At 44.2% G+C, this 19,113-nt stretch overlaps 2 protein-coding genes across 5 annotated transcripts; both read left to right on the top strand.

Moving 5' to 3' along the window:
• On the top strand, nucleotides 1–14,834 carry LOC135628611 (protein SPA1-RELATED 4-like). Of its 2 annotated transcripts, XM_065135367.1 has the most exons (7): nucleotides 1–958; nucleotides 1,057–1,214; nucleotides 1,484–2,450; nucleotides 2,515–2,661; nucleotides 2,779–3,090; nucleotides 3,294–3,353; nucleotides 14,392–14,834. In XM_065135367.1, exons 1-7 carry the CDS (start codon nucleotides 251–253, stop codon nucleotides 14,578–14,580), a joined length of 2,541 nt encoding a protein of 846 aa, XP_064991439.1. In that variant the 5' UTR covers nucleotides 1–250; the 3' UTR covers nucleotides 14,581–14,834. The 2 variants fall into 2 exon arrangements, with proteins under 2 accessions (XP_064991439.1, XP_064991440.1); XM_065135368.1 differs by lacking the exons at nucleotides 3,294–3,353; nucleotides 14,392–14,834 and having other exon boundaries at nucleotides 2,515–2,684; nucleotides 2,779–3,056.
• A 468-nt stretch (nucleotides 14,835–15,302) lies between these two features.
• On the top strand, nucleotides 15,303–17,637 carry LOC135583460 (enoyl-CoA delta isomerase 2, peroxisomal-like). Of its 3 annotated transcripts, none has more exons than XM_065134642.1 (2): nucleotides 15,303–16,139; nucleotides 17,525–17,637. In XM_065134642.1, the coding sequence occupies exon 1, from the start codon at nucleotides 15,373–15,375 to the stop codon at nucleotides 16,117–16,119; it is 747 nt and encodes a 248-aa protein (XP_064990714.1). In that variant the 5' UTR covers nucleotides 15,303–15,372; the 3' UTR covers nucleotides 16,120–16,139; nucleotides 17,525–17,637. The 3 variants fall into 3 exon arrangements, with proteins under 3 accessions (XP_064990714.1, XP_064990712.1, XP_064990713.1); XM_065134640.1 differs by having other exon boundaries at nucleotides 17,520–17,637; XM_065134641.1 differs by lacking the exon at nucleotides 17,525–17,637 and adding an exon at nucleotides 16,603–16,787.
• Nucleotides 17,638–19,113: the final 1,476 nt, after the last annotated feature.

Genomic DNA, 19,113 nt, shown 5'->3' with positions numbered 1-19,113 from the left:
TATCCCACCCTCTCCCACCCTCTCCGCCACTCTCTCTCTCTCTCTCTCTCTCTATCTATCTATCTATCTATCTATCTATCTATCTATCTATCTATCTATCCCTACTTGTTGCTTCTTTCTTGTTTGTTTCTTTCTCTCCGCTCCTGGTTTTGCTGCGACCTCCGCAACACCTGGTTTTCGGGCTGTGCTGCTTCGGTTGATCCACATATGTTGCGGCTTCTGTAGCATGAGGAGGAGATAAACATATGTGATGGATGGTTCCGAGGAGGCGTCAGGGTGGGCGGCGCGGTCGTCCGCTTCTGGTGCCCCGGGCGCGGCCTACCCCGCGTCCAGCAGTAGCCTCGGCCTCGTCCGCCATCGCCGGCGCACGTTGGTCAGGGAGGAGGATGAGTTCGAGGAGGAGGAGGAGGTAGAGGCAGCGCAGGAGCAGGTCAGCCGCATCCTCTCCTCCGCCGACAAGGGCGGGGGAGGGGACGCGGACGTCAGCCTCCGAGAATGGCTCGACCGGCCGGGCCGGGCAGTGGACCTCCTGGAATGCCTCCACATCTTCCGGCAGATAGCGGAGGCGGTGGGCTCGGCGCACGGGCAGGGCGTCGTCGTCGCCAACGTGCGTCCCTCCTGCTTCGTCATGTCGCCCCTCAACAGCGTCTCCTTCATCGAGTCCGCTTCTTGTTCCACCTCCGGCTCCGTCTCCGCCTCCTCCTCCGATGACGACGATGCCGCCGGCGGGTCGGGCCCCGGCCCTCCGGAGAGGAACAGGTCCTTCTATGGCCCTTCCTCCTCCACCCGTCTCAAAGATCGCAGGGAGGAGGACGGCGCCGATGAGAAGAAGACCTTCCCGCTGAAGCGGATCTTGCTCATGGAGTGGAGCTGGTACACCAGCCCGGAGGAGGCCGACGGCGTGGGTCGGGGCACATTCGCTGCCGACGTTTACCGCTTGGGCGTTCTTCTGTTCGAGGTCGATGCTCCATGGATCTGCGAGATCAGTATTCTCTTGCTATATGACCCCTGTGGTTTGATCCGCTGACGTCGAGGTGGGCCTTCCTTTGTTCGCAGTTGTTCTGCACGTTCGATTCGCTGGAGGAGAAGCTCACCACCATGGCCGACCTCCGGCATCGCGTCCTTCCGCCGCAGCTGCTGCTCAAGTGGCCAAAGGAAGCTTCCTTCTGCCTCTGGCTGTTGCACCCTCAGCCAGATACCCGGCCCAAGATCAGGTCCGTTCTCTCTCCTTCTTGATTCAGGTGTGACCACATCTCTCATGGTGAACGAGTTCATCACAGTCCACATACTTTTTCGCTCATTTAGCGTTTGAAGCTTGAACATGCTCCCCAACTTAATCAAATTCAACTCAGCTGAAGCTTTTCATCCAAATGTTACTCGTTGCAACTATTTGCATTGTGATCCATGCTCATATGCTTGCAAATTAGTTTTTGATGGCCATTGGAGTGACAAAAAACATTGCAATTTGTGTGGCATCTGCCAGTGAGGTGCTGCGCAGTGAGTTCCTCAATCGACCAACAAGCAAGTTGGAAGAGCGGGTAGCAGCGATCAAGTTAACAGAGGAGATAGAAGATGAGGAACTACTACTTGAGTTTCTTCTGCACCTGAAGCAAAGGAAGCAAGAAGTCGCGGATAGGTTGCGTGATTCCATTTGTTTCATCTCTGCGGACGTACAAGAAGTTCAAGATCAGCGCTCGATCCTTCTGCAGAATTCATACCCTGAATTGGACACAGGCGGGCGTTCAGCCACATCAACGTTGGATCATCCTGTAGCGGATGTGGACTCATCCTGCTTTGCCTCGAGGAAACGCTTCAGATCAGAGTTCAACAACGGAGTGGGCGAAGAGGAGCTCGGCCATCTCATGGCTGAGGCACCGAGATCAGGAACAGAGCTGCAGATTCAGGTCAGCATCGCGTCGAAGAGCTCCAGATTGATGAAGAACTTCAAGAAGCTGGAGGCAGCCTACTTTTCCACGAGACGCAGGGGATCAAGATCGACACGCAGACCAGAGAGCAAACAGTTGCAGGGCACAAGCAGCGGCACGGGATCGGCCGTCCGGACGGAGCGGAGCTCCGTCGATGACGTGGTGCTCCAGGAAGGACGTGGTGGTGGGAGAAGAAACGAGTGGATAAACCCCTTCCTCGAGGGCCTGTGCAAGTACCTCTCCTTCAGCAGATTGAAGGTGAAAGCTGACCTGAAACAAGGAGATCTGCTGAACTCCATGAACCTGGTGTGCTCCATGGACTTCGACCGCGACAACGAGTTCTTTGCCACCGCCGGCGTCAACAAGAAGATCAAAGTCTTCGAATGCGACATGATTCTCAACGAGGACCGCGGCATCCATTACCCCGTCGTCGAGATGTCCAACCGATCAAAGCTCAGCTGCATCTGCTGGAACGGCTACATCAAGAGTCAGATCGCTTCAAGCGACTTCGAAGGTGTCGTGCAGGTAGCCACCAAGAAATCTATCCATCGATCTCCATCACAAATCTCATCGCTCCCGACGCATACAGGTGTGGGATGTGACGAGGAGCCAAAGCCTGGCGGAGATGAGGGAGCACGAGAAGCGGGTGTGGTCGGTGGACTTCTCCCTCGCGGACCCAACCAGGCTGGCCAGTGGAGGCGACGATGGTACCGTGAAGCTGTGGAGCATCAATAAGGCAATTCTATTCTTGCACTTGCTGTATGTCTGCTTTTGAACTATGTATGCCACACAGTGAATTCAAGGTGACGAGGAAACTGCGATGCATTGTGGTTGAAATGCGGTGATGTTGCAGGCCGGAAGCGTCGGCACCATCAGAACCAAGGCGAACGTGTGTTCCATTCAGTTCCAGCCGGAGTCGGCGCACTTGCTGGCGGTGGGCTCAGCGGATCACAAGGTCTACTGCTTCGATCTCCGGAACTTGAGAATGCCTTGTTGCACATTAGCCGGCCACACCAAGACTGTGAGCGACGTGAAGTACCTCGATTCGTCGCACGTCGTCTCCGCCTCGACCGATAACTCCCTCAAGCTCTGGAATTTGCCGGCGAGCACATCAGGAGTGCACGAAGCCCCTCTTCAGACATTCGCAGGTCATACCAACAATAAGGTAAGCTGACAACCTGACAAGAAAGATCAGCACTGCTATACTTTAGGTGGATGCATGAAAATCCACAGGAAACATCACACTGCTGCTATATGATCACATTCTTTGAAGTCATATGAGATTGCAACTACTCTTTCTTTTATTACATTAGTCAGTGTTGAAACCCATTTCTCATTGCCGGAGCTTTTCCCTTTTTCATGTTGCAGAACTTTGTTGGCCTCTCCGTTTCTGATGGATACATTGCTACAGGCTCAGAAACAAATGAGGTATGCATATCTTGTGCTTCAACTTCATCCGTCCTTCTCATAGATACCATTCACATGCTAGTTGTTGGCATCTTCACGCCGTGTCCTGATGGTCAATACGGTTTGGTCCGGTTCCGATCGTACGAGGGCATCCACATGGGTATCCAAGATGGGGGTAGAAGGGTAAGGTCGGGTCAGAGATGGCGTCTCCAGGGCTAACTTGAGGTGGGACTTGGATTCTTGCTTCAGCGTCACTTTCCTGCACAATAAGTCAATGTCGGTAGGAGGATTCCTGACTCGATCCCTCCGAAGCTTAAGTTAGTTAGAGATGGATCCGAGAGTGTTTTTTCATGTCCGAGGTATGATCCCTGGAGCTGACCAATGGGTCAATATTTATACATGTCGTAGAGAGTCGGTCGTACTTAGGTTGTTAATGGTTGTTGATGTTCCGAGCGGTCGTACAAATTCTCCAAGAGATGCGCGGTGACATCTTGTATGACCTCGGGTGGCACAACCATGATCGCATGTCATCACGGGGATGCTGCTTCCCTTCAAGTTCGTACTCGTGCATACACCTCCTCGATATTGAGGCATAACTGTCGACTCCGAGGTGCCACATCGGCTTCGAGATGCCACACCGATTGTTGTCGCGTGAATGATACTAGAATATTCCCTATCATTCTCTCCCCCTCACAAAGGCGTGCCCCAAGTTCCTCGTAAGAGGCTCAGGGTACATCTTCTGTGTTATGGGTGATCAGGGTCTTTGCTTTTCGATTTGATCCGATGTGCCTTCAGGTGCAGGAGATTTATCGTGGTAAGCCCTTTTTTAGGTCAAGTGGTTCGTCTTTGTTTCCTTGGCTTACTATAGTAGGTTGTCTGTTGTTATATCCTAGATATTTTTTTTTTCAGAATCACATCTTTCCACACATTTAAAGCCAAGTAGATAAACATCATTTTATTCATAATTTATAAATATTTATTATAATTTATTTATTCATCAAATCACAAGTTAAAAAGTAGACATAATGATGTTAACTCAAAGAATCATCCAAGTAGCTCTACCTAACAGTAGAGAAAGGTCCGCTCTCTATTGTAATCTAATTTAGTACTAATGAGAGACTGTTTTAAAAATTAAAAATAAAAAAAATTCAGCAACGCTGAGTAGGAACCCAAAAAGTCAACTCAAAATGAATACATGATAAAAAATCAATCATCCCATTGGCGCATATCAAATACTTGAAGGAGCACTCCCCCAACAGCGGATGGAGAGGCTTTATCCTACGGAATGAGTTTGTGTTCTCCACATAGCGGATGGAGGCAAACTCATGTCGCACTCCCAACAGCAGATGGGGTGATGTCCCTCACCTACCAAAGTGGGGACACGTTCCTCCCAATAGCGGATGGAAGAACCATCCAACCACCACGTTTGATGGTTCACTAATTTTCAAAAAGAATTGCCCTACCTGCACTCAACAGGGTAATAACATTATCTCATACTGGTTATGTCTATATTAGGATGAAATAATACTTTAAAAATATCTCTTTTAAATATCATTCATATCAAATACTATCAATTAGTCCTCAATTAACTTAACTATAGTTCAATCGATCATATTAAACTCAGATTTAACTAGAACCTAGTTGAACTGATCTCTAATCCTCATTTAACTGATCTGAAACCATCTTAAACTAGTATGATTTGAACTAGATTAGGTTTAAATTAGATTAAACTGACTTGAATAAATCAATCAATTCAGAATCATCCTGAATTGATCTAGACTAATCAAGTCTCGTTTAGTTGAATCAATGTTTGGGCTCAAATCCAACAATCACATGATATTGGACTAAGTTGGGTCAACTGTAATATACATTGCATATAACTGTGCATGCATCACACAAGATTGGGCCAACCTTGGCCTATGGACTGGTCATATGTGTCACACATGACTACACATGTTGGGTTAGGTTGGGTTAGCCTACGGGCTAGGGCCTAACCCGTGAGTTGGGTTTGGCCTATGGGTTGGGCCTAGTTTGCTGACTATGCCTAGCTAGTGGGTTGTGGCCTGACCTATGGGTTGGGCTAGGCTTGTGGACTGTTTTAACCATATTTTTATTCAATTTCATCAATATTAAATTATGATAACATATATTCACTAACAATAATACATTAATACATAACAATAGACTAAAGAATAAGATTAAGGAAATGAAATTCTTAATTCAATAATAATTAGAAGTCATACTTTAATATGACATGAATAATTTCAATATGATCTAATTAAATAATAAAATTTTAAATATTTAAAGGGATAAATTTTTTTTAGATAATATATTATAATCTAACAATAAAAATTTTAACATATAAAGGATTAAGAAATATGTTTTTGAACTACTCATAATATAGTTTCATCGATTAAAAGATAAACTGCAATACGAGGAAATAACATTCTTAATCCAAATATAAAAAATCAGATATCATGTATTTAATACATAAAATATGTATACTTTCAGTATGTCTAAATTCAAAATAAAAACCTTTAAAGAGGATTGAAGAATCCTTTAAAAACTTCAAATAATATATTTTAATTTAATAAGAAATATTTTAATATTAAAAAGATTGATAAATATTTTCAAACTATAAAAATTTTAATATTTAAGGAATTGAAATAAATACTTTTATTTTCAAGAAAGATAGGGAAACCCTTAAAGGATGAGATGAACCTCCATTAAAAGAAGTTTTCCTTAATTTTTGTATTTATTTAATATATATTATTTTTATTTAATACACTAATAAATTTGATATCATATTTAGAATTCTTAATAATCATTTCCTAATTCTCAATAGCAAACAAGGAAATAAGATTAATATTTCTTAAATTAGGAAGGTAAGTAAAGAAATAAAAGTTAATTCCTAAATTAAATATTTCGATCTTCCTAAATTAAATTAATACACAACTCGGGCGTAGATCCACCTTAGCGTGCCTTGCACGATCGAGGTGCACGACTTAGGCACACATCCGTCGTAGCGAACCTTCTGGCTAAGGTAGGCCCTCCTTCTAACGCTAATTTGATAAGGAACTATTTGGTTAGTTGATTATTAGTATGGCCCATAAGCTTGCGAAGAATTATCCACTTTGGTCGATAGGTGTACCTGCACGATTTAGGGTAAGAGAGACCCGACGGACTTATGAGCCCTTGGTTCCCATACTCCTCAACCAATGTGGGACTAAATGATCTTATCAATGCTCCCCCCCTTGGGGAGCTAAGAGCTCATAGTCGAGGTGCATAGCACGGGAGCGATTTTGCTTGATCGAGGTAAAGGCTTGGTCTAATCCCGATCGTGCGAGGGTGTCCACGTGGGTGTCCGAGATTGGGATGTAAGGGTGAGGTCAAGTCGGAGCTGGCGTCTCTGAGGTCGACCCGAGGTGGGACTTGGATTCCTACTTTAGTGTTGCCTTCCTGCACAAGCAGTCAATGTCGGGAGGTGGATTCTCGACTCAACCCCTTCGAAGCTTAAGTTAGTTAGAGGTGGATCTGAGGATTTTTTTGTGTCCGAGGTTCGATCCCCTGGCACTGACCAGGGGGTCGATATTTATACCTATCGCAGGGAGTTGGTCATAATCAGGTTGTTAAGGGTCGTCAATGCTCTAGGCAGTCTATCACGGACTTAGCTGGAATTGCCTAAGTCGTGAGGCACCTTTACGGCAAAGTCACGAACTTAGTTAAAGTTACCTAAGTCGTGAAGCACCCTTGTACCAACTCCTCGGACTTAGCTGAGATTGCCTAAATCATAAGGTGCCCTTGCGATATATGCGTTCGCAAAGGTTCAGCCTAGTTGCAACCTCATACAGGTCCCGAAGGACCTGTAAAACAGAAAGTTGATTAGAATGAAAATAAGCGACGAACAAATCTCGACATCTCGTGAAAACGAAAGCTTTACAAGAAATTCAGTGAGCACCTTGAGTGTAAGAGAGAAAAGAGAGAAAAGATAAAACAAAGACTTTAGAAGGTAGAATGAACAACGACAAATCCACAAACAACGGCTCACCAGATATCGAGTGCGAATGCAAGTTCTCATAAAGTTAACGTGCGAACTTGTGAAGATTGTTCAACGCCCTACAATATATCAAAGCTCCATCTAGCCCTATGCCACCTGGGGGGTTCCAGGGTGTTGTGATGGCTGATGTTTCGCGTACAACTGCGGTTTGTAGAAAACAAGCCATGACACGCGAAAATAGAGCCATTTTGGGCAATTCGGCCTAGCGCGGCGAGCGGTCGCACTACAACGCTACGAATTATCGTTGCTTACATTTTCCAAGAAAAAAAAAACATAAAACCAAGGTAAAACATGCTGGCATGTCTCTGTATAAGCATACAAAAGTGACGAACGGTTCGTTGAATGAAGTTATTATGGGTGCATGATAACCGTTCGTGACATTCTCCCCCACTTAAACTATCAACGCCCTCGTTGATGCTTATTGGTAGTTGTTGACGACTGCTTCTTCATGTCATAGGGCATCTTCGAGCTCCCAACTAGCTTTAGTTCGGGGAAGCTTTCGCTACTTCACCAAGTACTCTGTCTGCTCAGCTCCATTGGGTAGCTTTATCTTGTGATATGCTAAAATAGTTTCAACTCGCTTCTCGTAGGAGGCTCTGGTCGGGGGTAGCCGAGTTGGAACACTTCGAGAAGCATCTTGTGGATCTGAATGGTAGGCTTTGAAGTTGCTGGTGTGAAAAATATTATGAATTTTGAGCCACGCCGGTAGCTGCAACTTATAGGAGACATTGTCTACCCTACTGATAATTGGGAAGGGCCCTTCATACTTATGCACCAATCCTTTGTATACTTTGTGCGTAAAGAATTGGAGTGATGCTGGTTGGAGCTTTACCAATACCAAATCGTTGACTTTGAACTCTTGTGGTCGCCTTCCTAAGTCTGCCCACTTCTTCATCTTTTTGGATGCCTTCTCCAAGTAAGCCATGTCTTTTACAAAGTGATATGCTGACGGATTACTTCCAGTATACTCGATAGCCAAGGTGTGAGGAGTCAACGACTGTTGTCATGTAATGATCTCGAAGGGGCTCTTGTTGGACGTACAGCTCCGCTGCAAATTGTAGGAGAATTGGGCTATGTCTAACAGCTTCACCAAATCTCATTGGTTGGCACTGACGCAGCGTCAAAGATATTGCTTAAGGAGCGAGTTTATCCTTTCGGTTTGGTCATCCGTCGGAGGGTGGAGACTTGTGGAGAAGTATAACTTAGACCCCAACAATTTAAATAGTTCAGTCTAGAATCATCCCAAGAACCAAGCGTCTCGATCACTAATGATATTATGCGGGACCCCCCAATATTTCACCATATTCATCATCATCAGCTTGGCCGCCTCCTCTGTTGAATAGTATAGAGGTGCAACAATGAAAGTTGCATATTTTGAAAATCGATCAACCACCACAAGTATCAATCTGAGTCCCTCTATTATTGGCAAGCTTGATATGAAGTCGAAGGAAATACTCTCCCATGGCTTTTTTGGTACGGGCAACGGCTCCAAATGTCTCGCTGGCTTCCGTTGCTCCACCTTATCTTATTGGCAAGTAAGGCACGTTCGAACATATTCTTCCACATCAGTCCCCATCTTCAGCCAGTAGAAGGCCCTCTCCATGAGAGTCAATATTCGACGAATGCCCGGATGTCTTGCCCAAAGGGAATCGTGACACTCTCTCAAGAGTTTGCACCTCAAATTGTCCATTTGAGGAATATAAACCCTATTCCCTTTGGTGTAAATGAGTCCCTCCTGGATCCAAAATCATCGTGTCTTGCCTTCTTTGATTAGTTGCATCAGGGTCACTGCTTGGGGATCACTATACAGTCCATCCCTGATTCTGGAAAGGAAGTTGGAGTGTAGCTAACTTGCTTGGCTTCCGCCTTCTAGCTGCATGGCATTCACTCGCTCCACTTTCTGACTCAGCGCATCGGCCATGACATTTGCTCATCCGGGCTTGTACTTCATTGTCATATTAAATTTGGCCAAGAAGTCCTGCCATCGTGCTTACTTTGGGGAGAGTTTCTTTTGAGTTTGAAAGTAACTTAAAGCGATGTTATTTATCCTCAGCACAAATCACGATCCGAGAAGGTAGTGTCATCAAATTCGTAGACAGTGAACCACTGCTATCATCTCCTTCTCGTGCATCGGAAACCGTCGCTCGGTCTCATTGAGCTTGCGGCTCCGGTAGGCCACCGGATGACCCTCCTATATGAGTACCCCCTAATAACAAAATCTAAAACATCTGTATGGACTTCGAAGGGCTCCCCATAATCCAGCAATTTGAGCATTGGTTCTTCCAATACAACAACCTTTAAATCTTGGAATGTAGCTTCATATTTGTCAGACCATCTCCAACGCTGCTCTTTCTTCAACAACTTCATCAGTGAGGTTGCATGCTTCGAATACCCAGTTATGAAGCGTCGATAGTAGTTTATGAAACCAAAGAAGGATCTCAGATCTGACACCTTCTTTGGAGTTCTTCATTCTGCAACAGCTTGCACATTTGATTTGTCCATCGAATAGAAACATTACTGATTCGATGCCTCAAGAATAAGATCTTCATCTAAGTAAAGTAGCATTTCTCCCTTTTCATGAACAAGGTGTTCTCCCTGAGAACCTTGAAAATTGTCCGAATGTGCTCGATGTGCTCCTCGAGCGTTTGGTTAGTCACGTAGGTAGTTTTCGTTTTGTTGTCTTTAGCAATGCACACCTGCCAGTACCCCGACCAGAGGTCGAGTTTGGAGAAATACTTTGCTTTGCCTAATTGGTCGAATAAGTCCGTGATGAGCGGGATGAGATACTTGTTCTTCACCGTTACCTTGTTGAGGCTCGATAATCGATGCATAGTCGAAGGCTCCAATCTTGTTTCTTTTGGAATAAAACTGGAGCTCCGAATGATGCTTTAGAACTGTAGATGAGACCATCGCTTAGAAGTTCATCTAACTACTTTCTGAGCTCTGCTAACTCTGGAGGGGACATGCGGTATAGTGGTCTCGCTAGAGGCTTTAGTCCCGACTCCAGCATGATATGATGATCCATGCCTCTACATGGTAGTAGAGTTTTCGGCAACTCAGGTGGCATAACATCTGTGAACTCCTTTAGAACGTTCACCACCATAGTAGGTTCATGAATGACCTCCCCATCGAGGGGCTCTAGCTTTACAATAGCCACAAATGTTAATTCGCCTTTTCGTACCCCTTTCTTTAGTTGTAATGTTGATATCTGCTAGGGATCCTTGGTTCCTCTCTACGAGATGGGAACTACACAGGGGTCGTCACCTCCCATCATACATAGGGAGTTTAGGAACGACATTGGTACCAACTTAGCCACGTGCACGAACTACATTCCAAGGATCACTTGGAAGTCATCCAATGACACCGACATTATGTTTGTGCTCCCGCTCCATGTTCCAATCTTGATGGGGACTCCCTTTACCAGCTCTGAGATCCGCTTGGCTTCCGAGTTCACTGCCTTCATCTGACTTGGGTTCTTCTCCAAGATCATCCCAAGTTGCTTTGCTTCTCGGTCGACAATAAAGTTGTGGGTAGCACCCGTGTCCACCATTGGGTTGTTTGGCCATTAAGCTTAATGTCCACATACATCAGCTCGCTACTCCCTGCTTTCAGTGGATTTGCCTTTATGTTCTCCCCCACTTGACCCTACAATGCATTCAACAAACGCATTACTCCCATTCGAGGACCTTGTGACACTTCGTCATCACTGCTCGATTTTGAACTATTTGAACTGAGGGCGACGCTCTTGCCCTTATCTGATTTGGGGAGATGGATTGAAGCTGTTAAGGCATTGAATGCTTGTTTCTGTGGGCATTCCCTCACCATGTGGGGCCCTTCACATAAAAAAATCTGCCAAGTTTTGGGCCCTTGCCTTTTGAGCTTGGCTCTTTATGAGAACTCTTCTTCCTTTGTTCACCCCCGGGCTCCTTCCCTCAAGAATATTTTGGAGGGCGGTTTCCTGAAGATTGTTTCCTTTTTCTTGACTCCTCCGAGGAAACAAAGTCGGTGAGCCTTTCTGCGATCGTAATTACCCCGATTACATCGGTGACATTCCTTCGATATAGTTCTTGTTAAGCCCATAATTTTGGGCCATCAAGGAAGCTAAACAACTTATCCTTCTTGGACATGTCTTGTATGTCCAGCATCAGTGCAGAAAATTATTTCACATGTTCTTGGATGGAAGTACTTTGGCGGAGTTGTCTCAACTTTCTCCTTGCAACGAACTCTATGTTCTCGGGTAGAAACTGAGTTCTCAACTCTTGCTTCAAGTCTTCCCATGTGTCCACTCGACACCGACCTTGTTGGATCTCCTCCCAACGGGTTCGCCACCAAAGTTTTGCATCCCTATTCAGATACATGATTGCTATTGAAACTTTGGTATCTTTAAAATCGTGCTTTGTAGCTCAAAAGTACTATTCCATGTCAAACAAGAAATTCTCGAGCTCCTTTGCGTTCCTAGCACCTTCATAGCAATGAGGCTCGGGTACCCTCAAGTTTTGTGACGGCGTAACACAGGTGTTGCTCCCTCCCGCATTTAGTGCCCTTGTGAGCGCTATCACTCTAGAAGTGAGTTTTGCCATGACTTCATGCAAATGTTGCACGACGTCTTTCGTATCGTCCATCAATCAATCGACTAGGGCCTCAACCTTGTTGATTCGGGATTTAGCTTCTTCTTGCGAGCTCTCTATCCCAAGAAGCCTTCGTTGGCCTTGGTAGAGTTCCTCCAAGCTCACTTCAAGAATATCTAGGCGGATTTCTGCCGTTGTGAGTCTCTCCTTATGGCTCTTTTTCTTGGTTGATGCTCCAGATTGCGTCTCCTTCGTTCGCAGAGAGTAGCCAACTTCTCGCTCATCATGTTCGCTGCCACGATCCCCTAGTGCAGCTCCACCGACATGAGAGCAAGTTTACACTTACAGCCCACCTGCGACTGCTTGAGACAATGGTCCGACTTGCCCTGCCTTGCTTGATTCACCATGATGCTTTGCCACGGCGAGATTGTAAAGTTTTTTCACACCTTGCTTGAATTGTTTGCCCGCTCTGATGCCACAATGTCACAGACTTAGCTGGAATTACCTAAGTCATGAGGCACCCTTGCGGCAAAGTCATGAACTTAGATGAAGTTGCCTAAGTCGTGAAGCACCCTTGCACCAACTCCTCGGACTTAGCTAGGATTGCCTAAGTCATGAGGCGCCCTTACAACATATGCGTAGGCAAAGGTTCAGCCTAGTTGCAACCTTGTATAGGTCCCAAAGGACCTATAAAACAGAAAGTTGATTAGATTGAAAACGAGCGACGGACAAGTCCCGACATCTCACGAAGAGAGAAGCTTTACAAGTAATTTAGCTTGCATCTTGAGTGCAAGGGAGAAAAGAGAGGAGGAGAAAACAATGACTTTAGAAGGTAGAACGAACAGTTGCACGTCCACAAACAACTGATCACCGGGTGTCGGGCGCGAAAGCAAGTTCCCGTCAAGTTAATGTGAGAACTTGTGAAGATTGTTCAATGCTTGACAATATACCGAAGCCTCATCCAGCCTTATGCCACCTGGGGGGTTCCAGGGTGTTGAGATGACTGACATTTTGTGTGCAGCTATGGTTTACAGAAATTAAGCTGTGGCATGCAAAAACGGAGCCATTTTGGGGCAGTTCAACCCAACGCGACGAGCGGTCGCACTGCAACGTTGCCAACTGTCGTTGTTTACATTTTTCAAGCAAAAAAAAACACACATACACAAAACCAAGTCAAAACATGCTGTCATGTCTCTATATAAGCATGCAAAAGCGACGAACAGTTCGTTGAACGAAGTTGTTGTGGGTGCGTGATGACCGTTCGTGACAGGTCGATACTTATTCTTCGAGCGACACGGGTGGAACTGTACTATTCCCCACTGTGCGGTATCATCTTGTATGACCTCGGGCCGCACAGGCACGGTCGTATGTAGCTATGGGAATGTTGTGTCCCTTCAAGTTCATACCCACTCGTGTGCCTCTTTGATACGGAGGTACGATTACGGACTCCAAGGGCCATATCGGCTTTGAGATGCCACATCGACTCATTGGTGGCTATTGAACATTGTTGCATAGACAGAATATTCCCTGACACTGGTGATTTAACTGATATGCTTATTACTACTACCAAAACACAACAGCTTCAAGTGTTCTTCCTTTTTGTTTCTTTTAATGGATCAGAGAAAATTACTAATTCTATGACAAGATGAACTGTAAGTTAATAAACCCTGATTGAGAGCTAATTTACAACAGTCTTCTGATTATATGAGAGATCCTATTTGCTGGAGTCTCATCATGCTCGGCATATCTTGCAACAATATATTTGTGCATGCATCTCATTATCCTTCTGAAGCCAGCTGATAACTACAGAACAATCTCCCTCCAACCAAATGAACTGCTGCCCTTAGCCTTCCCAGCCACCAAATTGACAGATTTATCTTAAGACAATTATGACCTTTCACAAAACAATCTCTATGCTCTTATGCTGCAACCTGGACTCTGATCCATGGCACCATCATACTTAGTTTTACAGTACAGAAAAGGAGTCTCTTTAAAGAAGATCTCTCTGTCAAACCTCTGCAAAATCAACAACAGTTTATCTGTTAGCAGAAGTGTTTTCTTTTTCAGCACAGTATATTGCCATATTAACAACTTGAGATATTATCACACTATATTGTTAAAGAAACAAGAATGTTCAAGCTGGACCAGATCAAACTTCGACAGAGATGATAAAGAAATTAAAGATGCTTCTTTTAGCATCTTGTTGAGATTTCACTTGTCATATTCAAGGACTTTTGGAGTCATCTTCCAATTGAACTGACAATATAGAATCCTTATGCTGAAGGAAGCCCTTAACCATTATTTTCTCTTCATTGTCATCGGCATAAGAAGTTAGTAGATGTAAGAGTCTGTTTCTGTATCATAATTTTCTGAAGTGGAAAGCTTTGAAATGTTATCTGCAAGTCACAACTGTTGTCCTCATCGACTGGTTCAGGTGTTCATCTACCACAAAGCTTTTCCCATGCCGGTGTTGTCCTACAAATTCAGCACCACAGACCCCATATCAGGTCAGGAGAACGACGACGCTTCCCAGTTCGTCTCTTGTGTTTGCTGGCGAGGCCAGTCATCCACCTTGCTGGCTGCAAACTCAAGTGGTAACATCAAGTTCTTGGAGATGGTGTAGCTGCCAATTCGGAAGCTAGAGGTGATGAGTTATGGGGTCACAACATGGAGGTTCTTAATCTGAACTCTACGAATCAGCACACAGTTGCGGTTGTGGCGAATTTGCCAGAGTTCGGTGGCTCTGTTATTGATCGATCATAGGAGAAGATGTTAGCATCTGTATCATAGCAAACGATTTGGAAAGAAGACTGAGAGGGAATTGTTTTGTGTACATCATTCATATATAATCAATCAAATCAATTGAGCTCTTTTTAATTTTTGCCATCCTGATTTCAGCTTGATCTAATGTGATCTCATTTCAAATCAACTTCACTTCCCTTGTGATTTCATTTTGAAGTCTAAAATGACACTACAAGAAGAATAGAACAGCATAAGATTATGGAAACCACAGGTAAAGAAACAGGATCAGCAAAGAAGCACAAGAGAAACAGAAATAGCCAATTAGTGGAGAAAACCCTTTCTCAAGTTGAAAAGAATACGATTATAAATTCTATTGTTTGGCTTTACCTCTCCATATAACTTGCAAGTGTCTCATTGATCATATTATTAACAATTTTAGTAAGTTATATATACACATCTTTTGAGGAGATGAGGGTTATTACTTGGGATTACGTCAGATATCTTAAGGAATATGGTCTTAATTTAGTAGATCCGCATCCGCATTGACAAGAGAGAATCGGACGTCTCTTGTACCCGTTTCAACGCTTCCCGCATAAGTTTCTGTGCGTTGAAGGGGAAAGATAAGGACGGCTCCTCGCATCGCCCCCAGAGAAGACGCATCGAGATAGCAAGGATGTGTTCTCTGGAGAAGCGTGGCCGCGTCTATGTCCTCAGCCTCACCGGCGACAACGAGCACCGCCTCAACGCCGATCTCATCGCGGCGGTCCGATCCGCCATAGCCAAGGTCCGCGCCGAATACGCCGCCGCACCTAACGGCTCCGCCCTCGTCACGGCCGCCGAGGGCCGGTTCTTCTCCAACGGCTTCGACCTCGCTTGGGCCAACGCCGCCGGATCCCCCTCCGCCTCCCTCCAGCGCCTTTCGTCCCTCGTCGCCCTCTTCAAGCCCGTGGTCGCGGACCTCATGTCCCTCCCGATGCCCACCATCTCCGCCGTCAACGGCCACGCCGCCGCCGCCGGGTTCATGCTCGCCATCAGCCACGACTACACGGTGATGAGGGGGGATCGGGGGTTCTTGTACATGAGCGAGCTCGACATCGGCTTGCCCTTCCCGCCGTACTTCATGTCGCTGATGCGGGCGAAGATCGCCGATCCGAGGACGCTGACGGACGTGACGCTCCGGGCGGCGAAGATCACGGGAGCGGAAGCGAAGGCGAGGGGAATCGTGGACTCGGTCCACGCCGGCGCCGACGAGGCGTTGCTGGCAGCGCTGAGGATGGGGGAGGAGCTGGCGGCGCGGAACTGGGACGGTGGGGTGTACGCGTCGATCCGGATGGCGGCGTTCCCGGATCTCTGCAGGGCGGTGGGATTGGCGGCGGAGGACGCGGAGCAGAAGGACAAGACCATCGCCGCCAAGCTCTGAAGTCGGATCTCCACTACAAGGTACTTGTCACGTTTTTACTGGTGATATTTACTGTATCGTATTATGAGCAAAGCATTTTATTACCGTAAGCTAAAAACCAAAACAGCAAATTAGACCGGAATGCGTTTGCTTTTAATAAGCTACTTGAAATAAACGATTAAATTATCATCTATTTCTTGCCATGCATAATTGAATATCTAAGTTGAATACATAAATTCAGATATAATGATTAAATGGATCAGTAAATTGTGTAGTAATGTTTCTTTGATTTAAAGACATAGGATAGGATATAAAGATGGACGCATACGTTTTGCTATTAATATGCTTGATTAGATTGTATTCTATCTCTTGCTTGCTGGCTGACACCACTAGCCAAATAAACTTTGGACTTTCAATGATGGGACATTTTGACTTGACATTCGAATGAGAATCATACGGTGCATATTGTTCCCTTCTTCTTATGAACTCTCCATTGATGAATAGGGAGAAGTCCATCTTGGAATTTCAGTATACTTCGTATGTGGAAAAACTAATCGGGTTGGCTGTAGTTCTCCATCTACACGATCCAATGTAATCCTATTTTCTTATTTATGCTTCCTCTCATAATAACATAGTTGATTTTTAGACATTATTAATGGCAAGTTACATCATTCACAATCTTGATTCCAGTCTAATCATTATTATATTAGTCTTGATTCCAATCTAACCATTATAGGTTAGTGCCTCCCGTATCAGATAAAAAGATGCCCTAGTGCACAAGGCCAGTCGAGTTTTCTTAGGTTGTGTTGTAGTCCACAATGATGAGTTTGAGATGGATTAATTAGAGCTAACATATGTAAGGTGTGACACTAATTTAACTCAAAAGTTTAAGTCAATCCCAATTTACATAACCCGACCTTTCGATCGTTAGTCATTATGTTGTGGGTCAATAACAATTTACATAACCCGACCTTTCGATCCTTAAGAATATGAGATTATCCTCTTAGTTCATCTTTCATTTTATTTACATAAATATTTTTAATATCTTCTTCTATTCATGTGTGTTAATTATCTTCGTCTTATTTTATTTTAAAATTCAAACTTAGTTAGAGTCCACATCTTTTATGTCATTACGAGGCAGTTCACTCATCTGCATCTACTCATTGTGTTGCGATTCATCTTTATTTAGTCAAATGATTATTTAATTAGCTCAATCTTTTTTTTTTCCTTTTAAATCGTGCATGTCAAATTTTATCTATCTGACATCAATTTAACTCAAAGCTTAAGTTGTTTGGTTGTGGTTCAAACAAATCATTTACCCTATTCTTCCGTTGCTTGATGGACGTGCTTCACGCTAAAGCGAACCAATATATGGTTCATCACTCGATTTTTGTCTCATGGGACAACCTTGTGTCTTTTAGGTCAGTTCAATTGATCGACAGGTTGCCCTGCGAGCAAATTTGGCCACATATGGGGTGTGTTATATGTTCAATTAAAAGCAAAACGATCCTTCAATTTGAATCAAGATATGTTTCATCACTCCATTTATGTCTGATGGAAACAATCCTGTGTCTTTTAGATCAATTTAATTGATAGACGGGTTGACGTTTGAGCAAATTTTGCCTCATGGGGTGTGTAATATGTTCAACTAGAAGCCAAAGGGCCCTTCCGTATGAGTCCCATATCATCCAACATAAACTTGTGTTATTGCATATGCACAACTAGAGATGAGAGCGAGACGGCTACCCGTGCTCGGCACCTGAAGCGGAGCATATATCCAACCCAACTAAATGTTTGGTTATAAAAGGCAAAAAAATTCTAACACATTATTATTCTGTGACGATGGAAAAATCTAACAAGATACAGTGATGTTGATAATAGTATGTCATTCTTTATATGGGACTGAATCAGGACGTAACAAGATACAGTGATGTTGATAACTTGTTGACGTCCCTGCAAAAATATTTTTCTATTATGATATTAGTTTTCAGAAATCTATCGTTTTAAAAGTTTCGAAATAATTTATTTACCTTTGTCAATTTTAAAATAGTATATATATATATGGGTAAATTTCAAAAAAAATCTCAACATTTTATTTTTTCTCACCTAGTGTCCTTTTTTTTTTTTGTTTATTCTCGCATAATGTCCCTTTTTTTTCTAAAAAACAATATTACCTGCCACCTTTGCCATGTTGCATTGTGGGTCACCTCCAGGCCCTCGTTGCCTTACCCCACTCCAAGGCTTTATTGTCGCCATATGCCCCCTTTGCCTCTTTGTCTGGTCACCGTCTCCGTTCACGAGGCCTCTTCGAGCAAGGCCCCTCTCTACCCCCATGAAGCCTCCGTCCTCCGTGTTGACTACTCCCCTTGTCGTCACCTCTTTGTCGATCTTAATTAGATCTGTTAACATGATGTCGAACCACTACAGCATCGAGTTGAAGCATCGTTGGTCAAGTTGGTCACAACATTGACTAGGGACCCAAGGGCATCGATCATCTCGACGAGGAGGAAGTATATATATATATATATATATATATATATATATATATATATATATATATATAAGGATAATTACAATAATCATTCGTTACGCAAGCCTTGACATTTAACATATTTAAATCAATGAATTTATAATATCATATGGTAATGGAGAGAATTGCATCATCTAATTATCGGGGTCAATTGGAGAGGATCTTAGCTCGGTGCTAATTACAAATTATCTCACGTAATTAGTTACTTTTAACGTTTCAGTCTCTACACTTAAAAAAGTTACATTGGTATTCCTATAATTATGAAAGTGAAATATTTTGATCTATTTATCCTAATGACGTCAATTTTACCAATAAATATATTAAAAATAAAGAAAAAATAATAATTTTAATGTTCAACAGTGGATGGCGTTAGTGGTAGTGGATGACAACACCATTGGTGTCGACACCAACGTAGCTACCTAGTCGCCTCCAATAACGATATAGTCCGCCCTCACCGTGACATCATCCACCTTCACGAGGAGCAT

The sequence above is a fragment of the Musa acuminata genome, chromosome BXJ3-1, assembly GCF_036884655.1.
Source record: "Musa acuminata AAA Group cultivar baxijiao chromosome BXJ3-1, Cavendish_Baxijiao_AAA, whole genome shotgun sequence".
Taxonomy (NCBI): Eukaryota; Viridiplantae; Streptophyta; class Magnoliopsida; order Zingiberales; family Musaceae; genus Musa; species Musa acuminata.
The sequence above is the reverse complement of the archived record's forward strand: the minus strand, read 5'-3'. Positions and strand labels throughout refer to the sequence as shown.